This window comes from Amblyraja radiata, chromosome 1 (assembly GCF_010909765.2).
Source record: "Amblyraja radiata isolate CabotCenter1 chromosome 1, sAmbRad1.1.pri, whole genome shotgun sequence".
Taxonomy (NCBI): domain Eukaryota; kingdom Metazoa; phylum Chordata; class Chondrichthyes; order Rajiformes; family Rajidae; genus Amblyraja; species Amblyraja radiata.
Window position 1 is genome coordinate 142,419,555 of NC_045956.1, and position 19,902 is coordinate 142,439,456.

Consider the following 19,902-nt stretch of genomic DNA (forward strand, 5'->3'; position numbering starts at 1 on the left):
AATGGAAAAGCAATAGGGAACAAGATGCTAATTTCCGAGTATGAAAATGGCCATAATACTGAAGATATGAAAGTGAATTAGGTGTCAAATTAAACTTATTTTTATGGGATAAATTGCAGACTTCATTTTTTTTAATCTCAAAATGTTGTAACATTGCTACATTGGGTATGCAGCAAATAATTTTGCCTTGCCTCATCACATGTGACAATAAAGTATTCCATTCCATTGTTCAATGAACGGAATAAAGTGAAATGCTATTTAATGTTGTGTTTGATAAATTCCAAACTTTCTTGCTTTAAAAAACATGCTTTTTATCTGGTTATGCCTGAGGCTGTCCACAGGATTCCCAGGTACTTAAAAGGCAGGGCAGTTTTCCAGCAGTTTGCAATTGCACTGCATCAAGGTTGCACCCAGATTAGTCTGCTGAAATCTTCATTTCTCAATTCAAAATGGGAAAACAGAAAGCAATGATCAAAAAAATGGAAAGTTATTGCCGAATACAAAATCTGTTGGGAAGACAGTGTCTTGCTGAATGTCTAGGAACATTGATTCTTGTGGTAAGCATTTCACTTTAAGATTTGATGTTACTTGTCAAGCACTCTGTTTACATAACTTTGATAATGCTCTCACAGGAGAGTATTGGATGTTGTTTGTCACAAAGTGAAAATTACTACGTGGAGGTGAAAAACCAGAAAGAATTTGAATATGTAGAATAAAAGTTGTTGGAAATTTTTTCGTCAAATTCCCTTGACATTTCTAATTTTAAAGCACCTATTTACAGTATTTGTAATGTGTAATGTTGCAAAATGATGGTTCTCCTTTAAGTTTTATAGCCATTTTATGCTTGTATTTTTTTTTCTTCTTATTTGTCTACATTAATAATTCTTCTTGCATCAAAATGTCTTGAAGTTTGATCTCAGGTGTTCATAGTTCTAAAATCTGGACATCAGGGAAAAGTGGAAATTGTGTTGAAATTTCAACTAAAACTGGAGAGTTTATTGGTTTACTGCAACAAAATCTGTCAATGCCATCGCGATGCTTGAAACAGAAAATAAGTTGTGATGAATTCTATGGGTAGAAGCAAACAAGTTGCTGCAGAGAGGAAAAGCTCTGAATTTTGGTTCTTTCGTGATAGATCACCTCAGCAATATATTTTTTGAAATTCTGCATTAATATAGCCAGATTATAACTGCCTTTCAAAACCAGCGCTAACATTTTCCTACGGTTATTTTCCACCTCATTCAATCCAATATGAAACATATTTTGTTAAAGCACGTTGAAGAATTATTAATCATTGCCAGACGCCTTCAAATTTTAAAATGTATGCCTGAAAATAAATGAAGTGCCCCTGATGAAAGATTTAGGGAATGTGCAATATAAAATCATGTCCTCTAGCAGTACAAATAATAGTTTTAACCATCTGATCACCAATTATAGAAATATTTGCAAATATTTGTATGAATAGTTTTGTCCAAATTTTGGATATTTGCAAATCTTTGGATATAAGGCGATCGAAGGATTCATGTGGCCTCATCATTTATTCTATCTATTGTTAGGTCAATTTTTTAAAATATTGATTTTGTAACAAACCACCTGCTATCTGCCTGTTGTAGAGTTCTTCCCAGATGTGAATTAATCACTTTTTTACGATAGGGAGAACATTAATTTTGTTATTGAATGTTCTGGTTGTGTATTGCCCAACAGAGAAGTAATGGTTCAATGGTTGAATTTTATTTATTATCACATGTACCAAGGTACAGTGAAGTTTTTTTGCATCAGTAAGTTTCTTGCCATACATTACAATCCCTGATTAAGCATAGCAGCAGTCATTTTCAAAGTCCAAGCTGCAGCCGGCCCTAAAGGCCCATTGCAGCCGTCGCCACCATTGGGATCATCCTGCAAAACCATTGTCCCTCTCCTCACCCAGCCACCTTTAGCCTTTGTGCCCCAGGGGCTCCTCCCACAGCCGAGCTTGAGGGTATGTAAGACCACCGGTTCTTCTCACCGGCCCCATGTCCCTACATCCACCATCATCGCCGAATCTCTCCATCTTAAGCTCCTGTCCCACTTTCACGACATAATAGGCGACCTCTGCCGAGTTTGCCCTTGACTCATATTCACAGCATGGTCGCCACAAGGTCATGGGTCACTCTTCCACATGCTTGTGAGTGGTCCCTGCGTACTCGTGGCCTCAAGTAGGTCGCGGCGTTTTTTCCAGCCTGATAACAAGATGTTCACGAGTAAAAAAAAAGTGGGCATGGAAAAAATTGATACTTTTTACTCGTAGGTAGGTCGTAGGTCGGTCGTGATGGTAGTCGTAGGTCGGTAATTGGCCCGAAAAAAAAATGCAAACATGATATCTGTTTATCATGTGATCATTTCCACTCGTAGCTAGTCGTAGTTGGTCTTAGGTGTGGAAGACTGAGGTGCTCGTAAGAGGTCATAGACATAGTCGTATGAGGTCGTGGACATAGTCGTAGGAGGTCATTTACTCCGGCGAGTAAACATGACCGTGACATTTTTTTCAACTCATCTAGGGTCTTCTAAACCCGTGGATTAGGTCGTCCAAGTGGGACATCCCCTTTACCCTCCGGTTCTCTAGTTCTCGGGGGCATGCAGGAAATGAGCCTCAGATGAAGCTCCCACTCCAGGTGGGGTTCCCGGTTCCACGGCGGGCGAGACAGGCCTACTGGCGGGGTATGGCCATGGCCCGTCGGGAGCTCTTCTGCCGAGGGTGGCCCGTAAAGTGGGTTTGGGTAATGTAGATCCAAGATCACCGTTGAACAATATGTACACCAGCTGTGCAGAGATCCCATATCATGTCATAGTGCTAGGTTACGGAATCATGACACCCCTAACACCCAGTGCTTGACCTGATCGTGGGCACATTGATGCAACTGATTCTACGATTTAGACCAGAAGATAATCACTGGACAAAAACAATGACGTGCAACACTTCCACTGAATGAGACGATGTCAGCAATATTGTTACAGGAGATCTTGAAAGACAGTAGCCTTACCTATAGCTTTACATAATGAACCGTGTCAGAGCAGTCTCAGCGACTGACGAAGGAAGACAAAACAGTGCATTTTCTCATAAAATGGCTGTACTCTGCAAACTTCTTCGAAAATTCCTCAGGTATGATTCTTAGATTTTCCATTTCCAGCAGGGAGTGATAGAAACATAGAAACATTTAAAATAGGTGCAGGAGTAGGCCAGTTTGGCCCTTCGAGCCTGCACCGCCATTCAATATGATCATGGCTGATCATCCAACTCAATATCCTGTACCTGGCTTCTCTCCATACCCCCTGATCCCTTTAGCCACAAGGGCCACATCTAACTCCCTCTTAAATATAGCCAATGAACTGGCCTCAACTACCTTCTGTGGCAGAGAATTCCAGAGATTCACCACTCTCTGTGTGAAAAATGTTTTTCTCATCTCGGCCCTAAAAGATTTCCCCCTTATCCTTAAACTGTGACCCCTTGTTCTGGACTTCCCCAACATCGGGAACAATCTTCCTGCATCTAGCCTGTCCAACCCCTTAAGAATTTTGTAAGTTTCTATAAGATCACCCCCTCAATCTTCTAAATTCTAGTGAGTACTAGCCGAGTCTATCCAGTCTTTCTTCATCTGCCATCCCAGGAATCACTGGTGAACCTTCTCTGTACTCCCTCTATGGCAAGAATGTCTTTCCTCAGATTAGGAGACCAAAACTGTACGCAATACTCCAGATGTGGTCTCACCAAGGCCCTGTAAAACTGCAGTAGAACCTCCCTGCTCCTATACTCAAATCCTTTTGCTATGAATGCTAACATACCATTCGCTTTCTTCACTGCCTGCTGCACCTGCATGCCTACTTTCAATGACTGGTGTACCATGACACCCAGGTCTCGTTGCATCTCTCCTTTTCCTAATCGGCCACCATTCAGATAATAGTCTACTTTCCTGCTCTTGACACCAAAGCACCATAGGGATTCACAAGCACACACGATACAATATTCTGTCCATTTATGAGTTAAAAAATGATGAAAGTGTGCTAGGGGTTCGCAAGAAATGGAGGAACAAAATTGGGCTTGGTATTATAGAAACAAGGATCTGAAGGTGCTGGTTTGCAAAAAAATACACTAAGTGCTGGAGTAACTCAGCAGGCCAGACAGCATCTCTGGAGAACATGGATAGGTGATGTTTCGGAACGGGACCCTTCTTCAAACGGATTGTGTGGGGGGTGGGGGGTGGGGGGTGGGGGGGGAGGGGGAGGAAGAAGAAAGAGCTGGAAGAGAGAAGGGGTTGGAATGTGTGGGGGGGGGGGGGGGGGGGGGGTTAATAGGCAGATGATTGGACAAAGGCCAGGTATGAATAAGCAGGTGTGAGACAGAAGGATCGGCCTAGCATATGGAACCTTATCAAATGCTTTGCTGAAATCCATATAGACAATGTTTATGGCTTTGCCCTTATCAACCTCTCTGGTTACCTCTTCAAAAAACTCAATCAAATTCATAAGACATGGTTTCTCATGTACAAAGCTATGCCAACTATCCCTAATCAGCCCCTATCTATCCAAATGCATATTTCCCATATCACTCAGATTGTGTAGGAAGGAACTGCAGATGGTGGTTTAAACCATAGACACAAAATGCTGGAGTAACTCAGCGGGACAGGCAGCATCTCTGGAAAGAAGGAATGGATGACGATTTGGGTCGAGACCCTTCTTCAGACTCACTCAGATATCACTCAGACCATATTTTGCAGCCCTTCTTAAATAGAGGCACATATTAACCACCTTGCACTCTTCTGGCAGCTCACATGTGCCTAATGATGATTCATATTTCTCAGCCAGGTTGACTGCAATTTCTTCCCTAGCTTCCCACAGTGTCCTCAGATATATCTAATCAGGCCCTGGAGATTTATCTACCTTCGTACGCCTTAGGATGTCCAGCACTTCCTCAACCGTAATACGGACATCTCCATTAACTGTCGGCTGTCGCAAGTTCCCCAATCTTCATGTTTCTCCACGGTAAAAACAGAAGACAAATACTCATTGAAGACCATGCCCATCTTGCACCTCCACACAGAGATGACCACATTGGTTTCTGAGGGGCCAGATTCTCTCTCTAGTTACCCTCCATCCCTTAATGTACTTGGAAAATCTCCTTAATATTATTTGGCAGAGCTATTTCCTGCCCCCTTTTTACCCTCCTTATTTCTTTCTTAAGCATGCTTCTCAATGCCCGAAACTCCTCCAGAGTGCACTTGATCCCACCTGCCTTTATCTTCTTCTTTTTCCTGACCAGAACCACAATTTCCCTCGTCATCCGAGCTTCCTTACTCCCACCTGCCTTGCCCTTCGCTCTAACAGGAACATGCATGCCCTAGACTAGACTTTTGTCATCACACTTTTAAAAGCATTGGTTGTAGCACACCATGCTCTTTGTACAACGTGTAGTCAATAGTGGGGCTCTGGGCTATGCCTAACAGGCCAAAAGGGAAAATGGGCCAACAACTGGGCAGCACAGTGGTGCAGCGGTAGAGTTGCTGCCTTACAGCGCAAGAGACCCAGGTTCAATCCTGATTATGGGTACTGTCTGTACTGAGTTTGTACATTCCCCCTGTGACTGTGTGGGTTTTCTCCTGGTGCGCCGATTTCCTCCCACACTCCAAAGATGTACAGATTTGCAGGTTAATTGGCTTCTGTAAATTATCGGTAGTGTGTAGGATAGTGTATCATGTGATACTGTTCAATACAACGTCAGTTACCATGACATCCCTCCTTTATCAAACCAAAAGGATTTCCCCGTCATCATATTGTGAATTGAACATCACAACACCATTCAGGATAGTGCTAGTGTACGGGGTGATCGCTGTGGCGTGGACTCCGTGAGCCGAAGTGCCCTTTTCCACGCTGTACCTCTAAAGTCAAAATAATAACAGGCAGAATAGTCCAGTTCTGATACAGATTGAGAGAAAGAGTAAGTTACCTAAATTTGCAGAATTCAACAGCCGGGAAAGCTGTAACATGCCCAGACAGGAAATGAGGAGCTGTTCTGCATATTTATAATTGGCCTCGGTCTAACAGTACAGGCAGAAAGGTGAGGTGGGAGTGAGATTGTTTAATTAAAGTGGCAGGCAAACTCTGGGCCACTCCTGCACAATGAATATAAATGCTCAACAAAGTGACCACTCAATCTCCTTAATATTATTTGGCAGAGCTATTTCCTGCCCCCTTTTTACCCTCCTTATTTATTTCTTAAGCATGCTTCTCAATTCCCGAAACTCCTCCAGAGTGCACTTGATCCCACCTGCCTTTATCTTCTTCTTTTTCCTGACCAGAACCACAATTTCCCTCGTCATCCGAGCTCCCTTACTCCCACCTGCCTTGCCCTTCGCCCTTCGCTCTAACAAAACAACCACTCAATCTCCATATGGTTGTTATTCTTTGTCTGCTTTCAGTAAAGTAACTACCTTATAATGAATGAAGCAGAGATTTCATTGCTTTACATTTTATATTTTAAATGCATGACGTTCACCTGGTGACATCCTGGTTCTTTATCCCTTGTGTAGGAAAGAACTGCAGATGCTGGTTTACACTGAAGATAGACACAAAATGCTGGAGTAACTCAGCAGGACAGGCAGCATCTCTAGAGAGAAGGAATGGGTGACCTTTCGGATCGAGACCCTTCTTCAGACTCCAGTCTTCAGGCTGTCTGTCCCGCTGAGTTACTCCAGCATTTTGTGTCTTTATCCCTCGGGTCTCGAAGTCATCAATCATTAGAGGTATCTATACAGCAGAGAAGGCCTCGCGATGGCTCTGGATCAGGAGAGGAAGTCCATGGGGAGGAGCGAATGCCACCTGAACACAAGTCGTGGTCTGATCAACCGCGGCTGGGTCGCCTGGGTGAGGGTGTCTGATGTTGAAAGACCCGAAACACCAAATGACTCCAGGTTACATCACTGATGATGTGTTCAGGAGCATCAATAGATGTATTTGTATCAATAGTTTGGTTTGTTGTTGTCACATGTACTGATGTACAGTCAAAGTTTTGGATCAGCAACCATTCATCAGAACTGGGAAATAATTCTGTCAAAGGGTCACAGACCTAAAATGTTGGCTATGTTTTCTACAGATGCTGCCAAACCTGCAGAGATTTTCCAGCATTTTCTGCTTTTTTGACTTTTTTGTGCTAAAATTTGTGAACATTCCCATATTGTTTTCTTAAGAACATATGTGATTGTTATCATCACATTACCTGGGTTGAATCCTAGTTACTAATATTGTACAGAGAATGGTCATTGGGAAGATGCGGTGGGATAATGGGTTATTTTAGTCTGTAATTTCATTTAGCTTGTAAAGTAATAACCTGGGCTGCCCACTGTCACTCTTCCTCCCAAACCCCTCACCCAAGGTGAAGTTCCCAGAACATCATGCCTATCATCATGACTACTCTGAGTTACTTCATGTGGATCCAGTACAGTTGCTTTTATTTGGTCGAGCCTTTAATTACTGTGGATTACAGCATGCGTGAGATAGAATAAATTTCAGGGGTAGAGGGAAATAAAGAGATGATAATGGGATCGACGGGATTGCCTTTGTGGGAATCTGCATGGATTGTATGGATAATGAATGTTCAAGTCGTCAAGTCCACTTTATTTGTCACATACACATACAAGGCGTGCAGTGAAATGAAAGTGGCAATTCCTGCGGATTGTGCATAAACAACAGAACACAGAACAGAATAGAACAGAACCAGTATTTCCATTTTAGAAAAATAAATAAAAAAGACACAACACAGCACAACTCTTTTCAGACACCTCCCTGACCCTAGTCTGATGAAGGGTCTCGACCCAAAACGTAACGTACTCCTTTTCTCCAGAGATGCTGCCTGACCCGCTGAGCTACCCCAGCATTTTGAGTCTATCTTTGGACTGAGTAGTAACTCCCCTGTGAAGTAAGATATGACAAAACTCCAGGCTGGCATCTTTCTGATGACTTCTGCTACATGTTTTAACTCATGTTAACTCTGCTGCATGTTTACCTGTGTCCACATATCCTGGTTGGCTGTACATTAAACTGCTATCAGAAAATCATGGGAACTCCCCACAGATCAGGTAGAAGGTCTATTCATGGGTACTTTTTTGTTCCGCTGGGCTAATTATACTTCTTAATGAGTCTTACTTCTTTACTGAGGAATTAGATCCGATGAAATCTGAACTGACAGATCTGAGTCCAGCTGTAGCTGGTGCTTTAATCCATTTTATTGTCGATATCAAGGCTCTCCACATACACAAAGAATCTTACTACATAAATACAGAGCAATCGTATGTACTGCTCTCCCTCGATAGTTTTCAGAGCATAAAACAATCCCTGACCCTTCTCTCATGCTGAAAGGAAGTCAAAAGAATGTAAAATATTAATGCCAAATATAAAATGTATTAAGCTTTCCATATTTTTCTCCAAACAGGTTTATTTGGTTGTGGAGCATGGCACAAGTTACCCTCACAGGGGTTCCTGGACAAATTTTTGACAGTAATTTTGCATTCGGATTTTCAGTGATGCTTGGTGTGCTCATTGCTGGCAAAGTATCGGTATGTCTGTATATATGCCTGTCTGTCTGACTGTCCATCTATCCATCCATTCATTTAAACCGCGCTCTCTCTCTCTCTCACTCTCGTCCTCTCATCTCTCTCTCTCCCTCTCTCTCTCTCTCTCATCTCGCTCTCTCTCTATCTCTCTCTCGTCATCTCATCGTCTCTCTCGATTCTCCTCTCTCTCTCCTCCTCTCCTCTCCCTCTCCCTCTCCCTCTCCTCTCCCTCTCCCTCTCCCTCTCCTCTCCTCGCCTCTCCCTCTCCCTCTCCCTCTCCCTCTCCCTCTCCCCCCACTCAACCCCCTCTCCCCTCTCTCCCCCCCTCTCCCCCTCTCCCACCCCTCTCCCCCCCTCTCCCCCCCTCTCCCCCCTCTCCCCCCTCTCCCCCCTCTCCCCCTCGCCCCCCCCTCTCTCCTTTAGAAATGAACATCCACAGTGGACACATCTCTACTGATAAAGAGAATAATGTTTAATGTAGAGAAAGCCCAGTAAAAGTCAGATTAAAGAAGTCTGTCTCCATGCGGTGGATAGTACTCAGAACCCCTTGTTGATAGGATGAGACGTAATGCATGGCGTGAAATGCTTCATAGGAAGCCACTTTTCAAAAATGTATTTATTAAAAATAAAAAAACGAATATGTTTGACATTAATCTTTTTATCTGGTTCAGGGAGGTTTCATTGTGGTGGGTGAAACTAGAATGGGGGAGGTAGAGGGAAATGGGTGATGGGGAGGCTGGAGAGGTGCATGGGAAACAAAACAAATATTCATTTATTTGTTGTGCTTTTGTTCCTTTGTACAGGAGCTCATCTGAACCCCGCCGTGACCTTTGCCATGTGCTTGCTTGCCCGCGAGCCCTGGATAAAGTTTCCCCTTTACTCTTTGGCGCAAACACTTGGCGCCTTCCTAGCATCGTGTATTATTTTTGGTTTGTATTATGGTGAGTTCTTATTTCAGTTAATATATTCCATTGCAAAAAAATGATGCACAATAAATAGAAGCAGAACATGCGAGGAAAGGTGGAAACCAGTTTAGTTTAGTTTAGTTTATTGTCACGTGTACCGAGGTACAGTGAAAAACTTTTGTTGCGTGCTAACCGGTTAGAGGAAAGGCAATACGTGATTACAATCGAGCCATCCATAGTGTACAGAGATACATGATAAAGGGAATTACGGTAATTATGTTTAATGCAAGATAAAGTCCAGTAAAGTCTGATTTAAGGATAGTCCAAGGGTTTCCAATGATCGTGGCTCGTTACTGCTCACTAGGTAGGAGGGTTCATCCAGCTGCAGCTCCAGTTCCTTAATGCGATCCTTAACGAGCTGCAGCTGAACAAACCTACTACAGATGTTGTCCTCAAGGGCACTGGAAATCCCCCTGACTTCCACCATCCAGCAGGAGGAGCATTCAACTATTCCACACCACCTCAATGACACCATAAACCCAGGGAGAATTACACAGAGAAAATGGACGCACCTTAACCTCCCGTTACCCTATCCTCAGCCCTCTTGCCAAAGCCTTTTGAGCCATAGTCCCAATACTGTGCTGAACCTCAACACAGCACTTCACCTCAACTCAGCCTCTCTTGTTTACTTGTGTACTTGTGTTTAGAGTTTAGAGATAAGGTGTGATAATGGTCGAGGAGATGATGCCCAGAACTGAACACAATATTCTGAATGCGGTCTCACCAACGTCTTATACAACTGCAACATGACCTGCCAACTTCTATACACAATACTCTGACTGATGAAGGCCAATGTGCCAAAAGCCTTTTTGACCATCTTATCTACCTGTGACTCGACCTTCAAGGAACCATGCACCTGCATTCCTAGATCCCTCTGCTCTACAACACTACCCAGAGGCCTACCATTTACTGTGTACGTCCTGACCTTGTTAAACGTCCCAAAATGCAACACCTCTCACTTCTCTGTATTAAATTCCATCAACCATTCCTCCGCCCACCTGGCCAATCGATCCAGATCTTGCTGCAATTTCGAGTTCTCTTCAACCATTGATCACCCGTGCACTGGTCCTCTCCTACACACTAGGGGCAATTTAGAGAATCCAATGACAAAATCTACTCGTCTTTGCAATATAGGACGAAACTGGAGCATCCGGAGATAACCCGTGCAGTCACAGAGAGAATGTACAAATTCAGCACCAACACCTGTAGTCAGGATCAAGCCCAGGTCTCTGACGCAGTGAGGCAGCACTGCGCTACTGGGCTGCCCTAATCTCCACTGAATAAGAATGATGGTATTCTGTGTAGTTCTGTATTTCCAGTGATGGGCACTGTTTATATTTAGGCCTGCAGTTGAATTCTGTAAAATGTTGGCATAGATTGTGTTGTTAAATCTCTAAAATGACTATAAACTGAATCTATGGAATCATTACTAATCACCCTTGTGCCATTCAGATGCATTTTGGGACTTCAGTGGTCAACACCAACTATTAGTTTACGGTCCTAATGCCACGGCTGGTATTTTCGCAACGTATCCATCTGCACATTTAGGTTCATCCAATGGTTTCTTTGATCAGGTGAGCAAGCAAAAATGTACTTAATTACACTTTATATGCTGTATCATGTAAACTGCAGCTTCTAATCTTTGCGCTGTTTAAAGATTAATTACAAATTGAAACTTTAGGTATTTCCCTCGGCTAACTTCTTTCTGTTTGTCTATTAATAACTCATATGGAGGATGATATTGTAAAATAATTCACAGATTAATGCATTAAACTATCCTTGAAGTACATAATTAGAACTTGAATATAATATGTCGAACCAACAAAGGATGGCATCCCTTCACTCCATAGTTGCTGCCTCACCCGCTGAGTTTCTCCAGCATTTACCAAGGATGGCAAAAAAATCAGTTTAGTTTATTGTCACGAATACCGAGGTACAGCGAAAAGCTTACGTTGGCATTGCCGGCAGAGCTCACCGAAGGACATAAACCACATCAGAAATACAACGAAACAAACTTGGCAAAAAGTACATACATTTTACATGAATGCAAATTGGTGGCCCATCCCGATGAATTCCAGCAAGTAAGTGCAGCACCGAGGCTTTGCTCACCATCCCTTACCATAGGGGTTCACAGGCTTCTCAGACTGGATGACTGTGACTAGTGGTGTGCCTCAGGGTTCGGTGCTGTTTGCCATCTACATCAGTGATTTAGATGAGAACATACAGGGCAAGATTAGCAAGTTTGCTGATGATGCAAAAGTGAGTGGTTTTTCAGATGGTGAAGAGGTTGTGAAAGATTGCAGCAGGATCTGGATCGATTGGCCAGATGAGCTTAGGAATGGTTGATGGAATTTAATACAGAGAAGTGAGAGGTGTGGCATTTTGGGATGTCTAACAAGGGCATGACCTACACAGTAAATGGTAGGCCTCTGGGTAGTGTTGTAGAGCAGAGGGATCTAGGAATGCAGGTGCATTGTTCCTTGAAGGTCGAGTCACAGATAGATAAGGTGGTCAAAAAGGCTTTTGGCACTTTGGCCTTCATCAGTGTTGAGTATAGAAGTTGGCAGGTCATGTTGCAGTTGTATAAGACGTTGGTGAGACCGCATTTAGAACATTGTGTTCAGTTCTGGGCACCATGTTAAAGGAAAGATATTGTCAAGCTTGAAAGGGTTTGGAGGGTTGCCAGGTCTAGAGGGTGTGAGCTATAGGGAGAGGCTGAGTAGGCTGGGTCTTTATTCCTTGGAGCGCAGGAGGTTGGGGGATGATCTTATAGAGGTGTACAAAATCATGAGAGGACAAAATCGGGTTGATGCACAGTCGTCCCTCGCTCAGAGTAGGGGAATCGACGACCAGAGGACATACTGTAGGTTCAAGGTGAAGGGGAAAAGATTTAATAGGAATCCGAGGGTAACTTTTTCTCACAAAGGGTGGTGGTTGTGTGGAACAAGCTGCCAGAGGAGGTAGTTGAGGCTGGGACTATCCCATCGTTTACTGTAAGAAACAGTTAGACAAGTACATGGATAGGACAAGTTTGGAGGAATATGGACCAAGCACAGGCACGTGGGGCTAGTGTGGCTGGGACATTGTCGGCTGAAGGGCCAGTTTCCACACTGTATCACTCTATGACTATCTCAACCAGACCTGCGGAAATGCAAAATGCAAAGAGTCTTATTCACACCTCAACCAATTTTATTTATCCATTGAAAAAGTCCAAATTCAGAAACTACCGTGTTAATAACAGAATATCAATACCTGTATAACAAACTGTACACTCTCCAGCACTTTTCAAGTCAGAATTAGTTGATCAGGATCTAGCCATGTTCCATACCTCTCATAAGCATTATAAAGTGTGTCTGCATCTATTAAAAACCTTTGGCTTATTTGTTTCGCTTTGTTGATGACCACTACACTGTTGTTCCTTAAATATATTATACACTGCTGTGTTTCAGGATTGTAAATAGCTGTTCCACAGAAACATTTTTAAGCAATATGTATCGTGTATTACTGAAAGACTAGTTGATATGTTAGCTATAAATCATGTTTTCATAGAGATTAAACATGTGTAACATGATAGTTTATCAAGATATTGAAATATCTTTTGACTTTGAATAGAGTCTGGTAAACATTGGACATTGAAACAAAATGCATACTGACAGGTAGGCTGACAGCAAATGCAGGGAAAAAATACATGTCTAAAGGGCCCGTCCCACGAGCATGCGACTGCATGCGGCAAGCGCGACCTAACATGGTCGCTTGAGCCGTACGGCATCGCGGGGCCGGTCTCACTTCGATCGCCAGAGCCGTATGGAGTTGTGCGGGGCTGGTCCCGACATCGCGCGGGGCTCCGAAAAACTGACATTGTCCAAAAATTCCGCGCGGCAACGGCCTGCCGGCCCACAGCCGCATTGAGGCCGTACGGGATCACTCGACCTCTGCGCGGCCCCCGCTTCCGGTTTGGTCGCACTCACTGCATGCAGTCGCATGGTCGTGGGACAGGCCCTGTACGGGGATCACTCGACCTCCGCGCGGCCCCCACTTCCGGTTTGGTTGCGCTTGCCGCATGCAGTCGCATGCTCGTGGGACAGGCCCTTTAGGTTTCTACGTCAGAATACAGAAGTAATCATGGGAATTTGATTAGCATTGACTTTATTGTGTTCCAATACATGATGATAACCCAGAGTCAAGGAGTCACAGCGTCATAGGCACGGGAACAGGCCCTTCGGCCCAACTTGTGCATGCCGACCAAGATGCCTGTATTTGGTCCACATCTATCTAAACATCTTGATTAATATGGGTGACAGAGGTTATGGGGAGAAGGCAGGAGAATGGGGTTGAGAGGGAACGATAGATCAGCCATGATTGAATGGTGGAATGGACGATGGGCAGAAAGGCCTAATTGTGCTCTTATAACTTATGAACATAAACCTTTCCTATCCATTTAACCAGACCTGTTCTGATTAAATTTCATTATTTACATGTAAGATTAAATAAATCAGACTGGTGGTTTGTACACCGGATCACCTACAAAATCCTGATCCTCACCTACAAAGCCCTCCACCATCTGGCCCCCCCATATCTCACTGACCTCCTCTCCCCCTACCAACCCTCACGGTCCCTCAGATCCACATCAACCGGTCTCCTCTCCATCCACAAGTCCAACCTCTGCTGTTTTGGGGACAGAGCCTTCTCCAGGGCAGCTCCCAGGCTCTGGAACTCCCTCCCCCAACTGATCCGCAATTCTGTGTCCCTCACCATCTTCCAGTCCCGCCTCAAGACCCATCTCTTCACCTCTGCCTATCCTTAGCCCCACGTCCCCCTCCCTTTTCATCTGTGCATTAATTGCCTCATATTGTGTTTTGAATTGTATTCTGTCCTTACTTTGTGTACTAGTCATGTCTCTACTATTTATTTCATTCCCCTTACATGTTTTTCCTCTACCTGCTAAATTTTTGTAAGATGTCCTTGAGACTCTTGAAAGGCGCCCATAAATAAAATTTATTATTATTATTAAAGCTTGGTCTCATCAAATATTTGACCTGTCTACTGTCAAGTAAGCAAGTTTATTTATATGGCACATTTCAGCAACAAGACAATTCAAAGTGCTTTACACAAAGCAATCAAAAGCAATTAAAAAGTCAGTAAAAAGAATAGAAAATAAAAACACGCTAAAATAGAATAAGACGTATAAAATACAAAAATAAAAATGAGTGCAGTGTTAGAAATGAATAATTTTAATTTAACTAAAATGAAAAGTAATTAAAAGCAGCGTCAAAGAGAAAAGTTTTCAGCCCCGATTTAACTGAACTGAGATTTGGAGCGGATCTGCATTTTTCAGGAAGTTTGTTCCATATATGTGGTGCATGAAAACTAAATGCTGCTTCTCCATGTTTAGTTCTGACTCTGGGGACAGAAAGCAGACTTGTCCCAGACGACATAGAAACATAGAAAATAGGTGCAGGAGGAGGCCATTCGTCCCTTCGAGCCAGCACCTCAGAGGTCTGGATGGTTCAGAAGAATGTAGCAGAAGATCAGAAATGTATTTTGGCCCTAGACCATTCAGTGCTTTAGAAACCAACAGTAATATTTTGAAATCAATTCTTTGACAGACTGGAAGACCTCAAAACTGGAGTGATGTGATCCACTTTCTTGGTCTTAGAGTGGACTCGAGCAACAGCGTTCTGAATCAGCTGTAGATGCCTAGTCGATGTTTTAGGGAGACCTGTGAAGGCAGCATTATAATAGTCAAGTCTACTGAAGATAAATGCATGGACAAGTTTTTCCAAATCCTGCTGAACCATAAGTCCTTTAACCCTTGATATATTCTTAAGGTGATAGTAGGCTGACTTAGTAATTGTCTTAAAGTGACTGTTGAAATTCAGGTCTGAGTCCATGATGACACCAAGAGTTCTGGCTTTGTCCGTGGCTTTTAACATTGCCGATTGAAGCTGACCACTGACTCGTTCCTCTTTGGCTCCAAAAACAACGACCTCAGTTTTGTCTTCATTTAATTGAAGAAAGTTTTGGCACATCCAGTCGTTCATTTGTTCGATGCACTTACTCGGTATTCGGGTTGGTCCATAGTCCCCTGGTGATATGGTTATGTAAATTTGTGTGTCGTCTGCATAATTATGGTAACTTATTTTGTTGTTTTCCATAATCTGAGCCAGTGGGAGCATGTATATGTTAAACAGAAGAGGCCCCAGAATGGAGCCCTGGGAAACTCCACATGTCATATTTGTCCGCTCTGATGTGTAATTACCTATAGACACAAAGTATTAAAAAGATAAAGAGATTGGAGAAATGAAATGCAGACATAAACCTGCGCTGTGTTACTATGTAAGTAGATAGATGGCGGACGGCCAATTCCTATAAACTAAGATAACCCACTGAATGAAGCAAGTGATGCCGCTGAATATGAGAAACTAACTGTGGAAGCTAATTGATAACAGATGCATGCCAGTTGTATGATATTGTGGGGTATAGCCGGCAAATTCAGAACATTTACTGTAATCCTGCTCAGTATTGAATGCATAGTCAATCCACTTCATCTCAATGATAAACTCTGTTGTGATTCCTTTTCTGATGCTTACAGTTGTCTGGTAAAGGTGAAAAGAGGAATCTCTGGTGTCCAACAGGGCGGTTATTATCAAGATTGTTGAGCAGAGAGTCACGTGAAAGTTTTCACAGGGAGTAATCTAGAAAGCAATATTAATTTTAAATGTGATGCTGGGTTGTAAGCAATCAAACATAGACATAAATTTAAATTAGAAATAATATAGACAATAAATATAAATAAATATTTTAATGAAAATGTCCTTACATTTTAAAATACTAATGTAAGAACATTACAATTCAGATGCTGAATGTTCATTGTTTGGGGTAATGAGGTTTGCCAGGCAGCAAATAATGCTTTGTGTTATTTTAAAACTCACTTAGTTCTCATGAAATTAAGCATAAGATGATTTAGAATATGTTATGGAGGATCTAGTTAAACTACATGAGCCTGATTATAGAGGAGAACATGGCAAACAATGTAATCTGTGAAAGCGTCCAGAACCATCACCAACATTAGAATTTCCCATTGAGCTATCCAAGCATAACACTACCCAAGCTGCTTTCAATATTCAGGTTATAAACTCCAGTTCATTTCCCAATCGGTGCACTCCTAATGGAAATTTGATGTGCTGAAAACCACATCAACAGGACATCATCAAACCACTGGTTCAAAGGTGAAGGGGAAAAGATTTAATAGGAATTTGAGGGGTAACTATTTCACACAAAGGGTGGTGGATGTATAATAATAATAATACATTTTATTTATGGGCGCCTTTCAAGAGTCTCAAGGACACCTAATGTATGTATGTAAGTATGTAAGGATGTGTGGATCAAGCTGCCAGAGGAGGTGGTTGAGGCAGGGACTATCCCAACATTTAAGACACAGTTAGGCAGGCACATGTATAGGGCAGGTTTGGAGGGATATGGACCAAATGCTGGCAGGTAGGACTAGTGCAGCTGGGACATGTTAGCCGGTGTGCGCACGTTGGGATGAAGGTTTGTTTCCACACTGTATCACTCTATGACTATATGGAAATAAGCTTGACTGTTCCCTTCAACATTTTACGAGTGTTTGATGGCTTTGGGCCTGTACTCACTGGAGTTTAGATGGATGAGGATCTCATAGAAACGTTCCATATAATGAAAGGCCTGGATAGACTGGATGTATCCAGCAGTGGGATAGTCTAAGATCAAAGAGCATAGGTTCAGCATAAAAATACATTGTAGCGGCACCTGCTGGTGCCTTGGGGTAGTCAAACCCTCGGATTGGCTATTCCAGTCACGTGGGCGCAGGGAGCGGGTTTCATGCGCTTTCTGTCATTTTCATTCATTTGAGCTCCACACTTGTGGATGCAACATCGTTATTTAGCTGTCTTATAGACTCGTGTTATTCATAGTTTTACCATTCGTAATAAAGATCATTGAATTAACTCATGGGCTCAACTGCTAAAACATACCTTTAGAAAGGAGATAATGGGGAATTTATTTAGCCAGAGGGTGGTGAATGTGTGGAATTTATTGCCACAGACGGCTGTGGAATCCAAGTTTTTGGGGTTTTTAAGCGGCGATTGTTGGGTCCTTGATTCGTAAGGGTGTCAAGGGTTATGGGGAGAAGGCAGGAGAATGAGGTTGTGAGGGAAAGATAGATTAGCCAGGATTGAATGGAGGAGTAGACTCAATGGTGCAAATGGCCTAATTCGACTCCTATGACTTATGAACATAAAATTGAACTTTTCTTTTTCCAAATGTAGATGATTGGGACAGCTGCTCTCATAGTGTGCATCTTGGCCATTGTGGACAAATGGAATACCCCAGTGCCTAACGGACTAGAGGCATTCACTGTTGGCTTTACCGTGCTTGTAATCGGCTTGTCAATGGGTTTCAACTCTGGGTATGCGGTGAACCCAGCCAGAGATCTTGGACCGCGTTTGTTTACATCATTAGCTGGCTGGGGAACTGAGGTTTTCACGTAAGTTTTTTCATAAAAATAAAAAAAATCACTGTACAAAATTCTCGACATGTTATTACCATTTGGAACCCATGTGAACAAAACATTAACAATTGAGAGCCTAAACATTGAAAATACAGAGCTTCTTGAGCCTGTTTGAACATTTGATAAGACAAAGGCTGGTCTTCCATTGCAACATAAGTAGATAAAGAAGATATATGGCCCAATTTAAAAGTTGGGACATTGAGTATAAAAGTCAGAAAGTCATGTTGCAGATGTATGTAACTTTGATTAGGCCATATTTGGAGTATTGTGTGTAGTTTTAGTTGATACATTGGAGGAGAGTGAGAAAGAGGTTCACCAGTATGTGCCTGGAATTGAAATATTTTCTCAAGGAGAAATTGTGAATCTGCCACAGAAAGCAGTGGAGGCCAGTTCACTGGATGTACTGTATTCGAGAGTTATATATAGCTCTTTGGGCTAATGGAATCAAGGGATATGGGGAGAAAGCAGGAACAGGGTACTGATTTTGGATGATCAGCCATGATCATAGAAACATAGAAAATAGATGCAGGAGTAGGCCATTCGGCCCTTCGAGCCAGCACCACCATTCAATATGATCATGGTTGATCATCCAAAGTCAGTACCCTGTTCCGGCTTTTTCCCCATTCCCTTGATTCCCTTAGCCTTAAGAGCTAAATCTCTCTTGAGAGTATTGAATGGTGGTGCTGGCCCGAGGGGGCCAAAATGGCCTACTCCTGCACCTATTTTCTATGTTTCTATAAAAAGCTTTTGTTGCATGCTAACTAGTCTGTGGAAAGACTATACTTTAGTTTAGATCATGATACATGATTTGATGTGCGAGTTGTGATTTTTAATCTCAGTTTTAATGAGTTTTCGTCTTTCTATTTTTTACAGTGCTGGAAACTACTGGTTTTGGATCCCCATTTTTGCCCCACTTCTTGGTTCTATACTTGGTATTCTGGTATATCAATTAATGATCGGCATACACCTTGAGCCTAAAGAGCAGAGTTCACCCGTTGGGGAAGAAAATCTAAAACTCGCAAATGTGAAATTAAGAGAAGGTTGCTGATGCATTGTAGATCACATGCAAATACTTGCTAAATCGATACTAGCAATATTCATGTCACACCACAAAATATGGACTCTTTTGAAGAATACAGGTTTTTTAGAAGACTTTTTCAAGGCAATGTAGCTTTTTATGTTCGACGCTTACAAAGTCCTGATGGATTTCCAATGCCACAAACCAAATGCAAAAATATCCACAAGCATTGGCGCACATACAAAATAAATTCATGAGTACATTATGCTGTGAGAAAACAATTCACCAAATTATTTTTTTTAATTAAAAAAAAATAATTTTTAGATTTAAAGTCATAACATCATAAGGAATCGGAGCATCACATCACATCTACATTCAAATCATGGCTGACCTATTTCTCTCTCATAACCCCATTCTTCTGCCTTCTCCCCACAACCTCTGACACCTGGACTAATCAAGAATCTATCTACTCTGCTTTAATAAGGTCTTAGAGAATAGGAGTAGATTTCATTTGTCCTGACAAATTTCATTTGTCCCGTTTCGCTTTAGGCACAGGGGTGCCCCTTACATGTTTTTGTAAATGGAAGAAAATTGAACCTTGGTTGCAGACTTCCCAGTCTAGATATTCATGGTGATTTCAACAATTAATTTGAATTAATGCTTATGTTTTCAGTCTGTGCCTAATTTGGAGCCCATCAGCATTCATGTTATCAGATCATCATGTACGACCATGAGAAGGTTCTAGAACGTTCACTGCTTTGTAAAATTAGTTTAAAGTGAATAGTCAAAAAA

The 19,902-nt window shown here is 42.4% G+C and overlaps 1 protein-coding gene across 1 annotated transcript; it reads left to right on the plus strand.

The window, feature by feature from the left end:
* Positions 1 to 373: 373 nt before the first annotated feature.
* On the plus strand, positions 374 to 19,346 carry LOC116980068 (aquaporin-3-like). The gene is made up of 6 exons (XM_033032160.1): positions 374 to 557; positions 8,461 to 8,580; positions 9,380 to 9,520; positions 10,997 to 11,118; positions 17,851 to 18,068; positions 18,966 to 19,346. The coding sequence occupies exons 1-6, from the start codon at positions 533 to 535 to the stop codon at positions 19,138 to 19,140; spliced, it is 801 nt and encodes a 266-aa protein (XP_032888051.1). The 5' UTR covers positions 374 to 532; the 3' UTR covers positions 19,141 to 19,346.
* Positions 19,347 to 19,902: the final 556 nt, after the last annotated feature.

Excerpts from the sequence above, each read along its gene's own strand:
- LOC116980068 (XM_033032160.1), top strand. The coding sequence starts at position 533 with ATGTCTAGGAACATTGATTCTTGTG. Across the intron at positions 558-8,460 it reads TAGGAACATTGATTCTTGTG|TTATTTGGTTGTGGAGCATG; the intron begins GTAAGCATTTCA and ends CTCCAAACAGGT. Across the intron at positions 11,119-17,850 it reads CCAATGGTTTCTTTGATCAG|ATGATTGGGACAGCTGCTCT; the intron begins GTGAGCAAGCAA and ends TTCCAAATGTAG.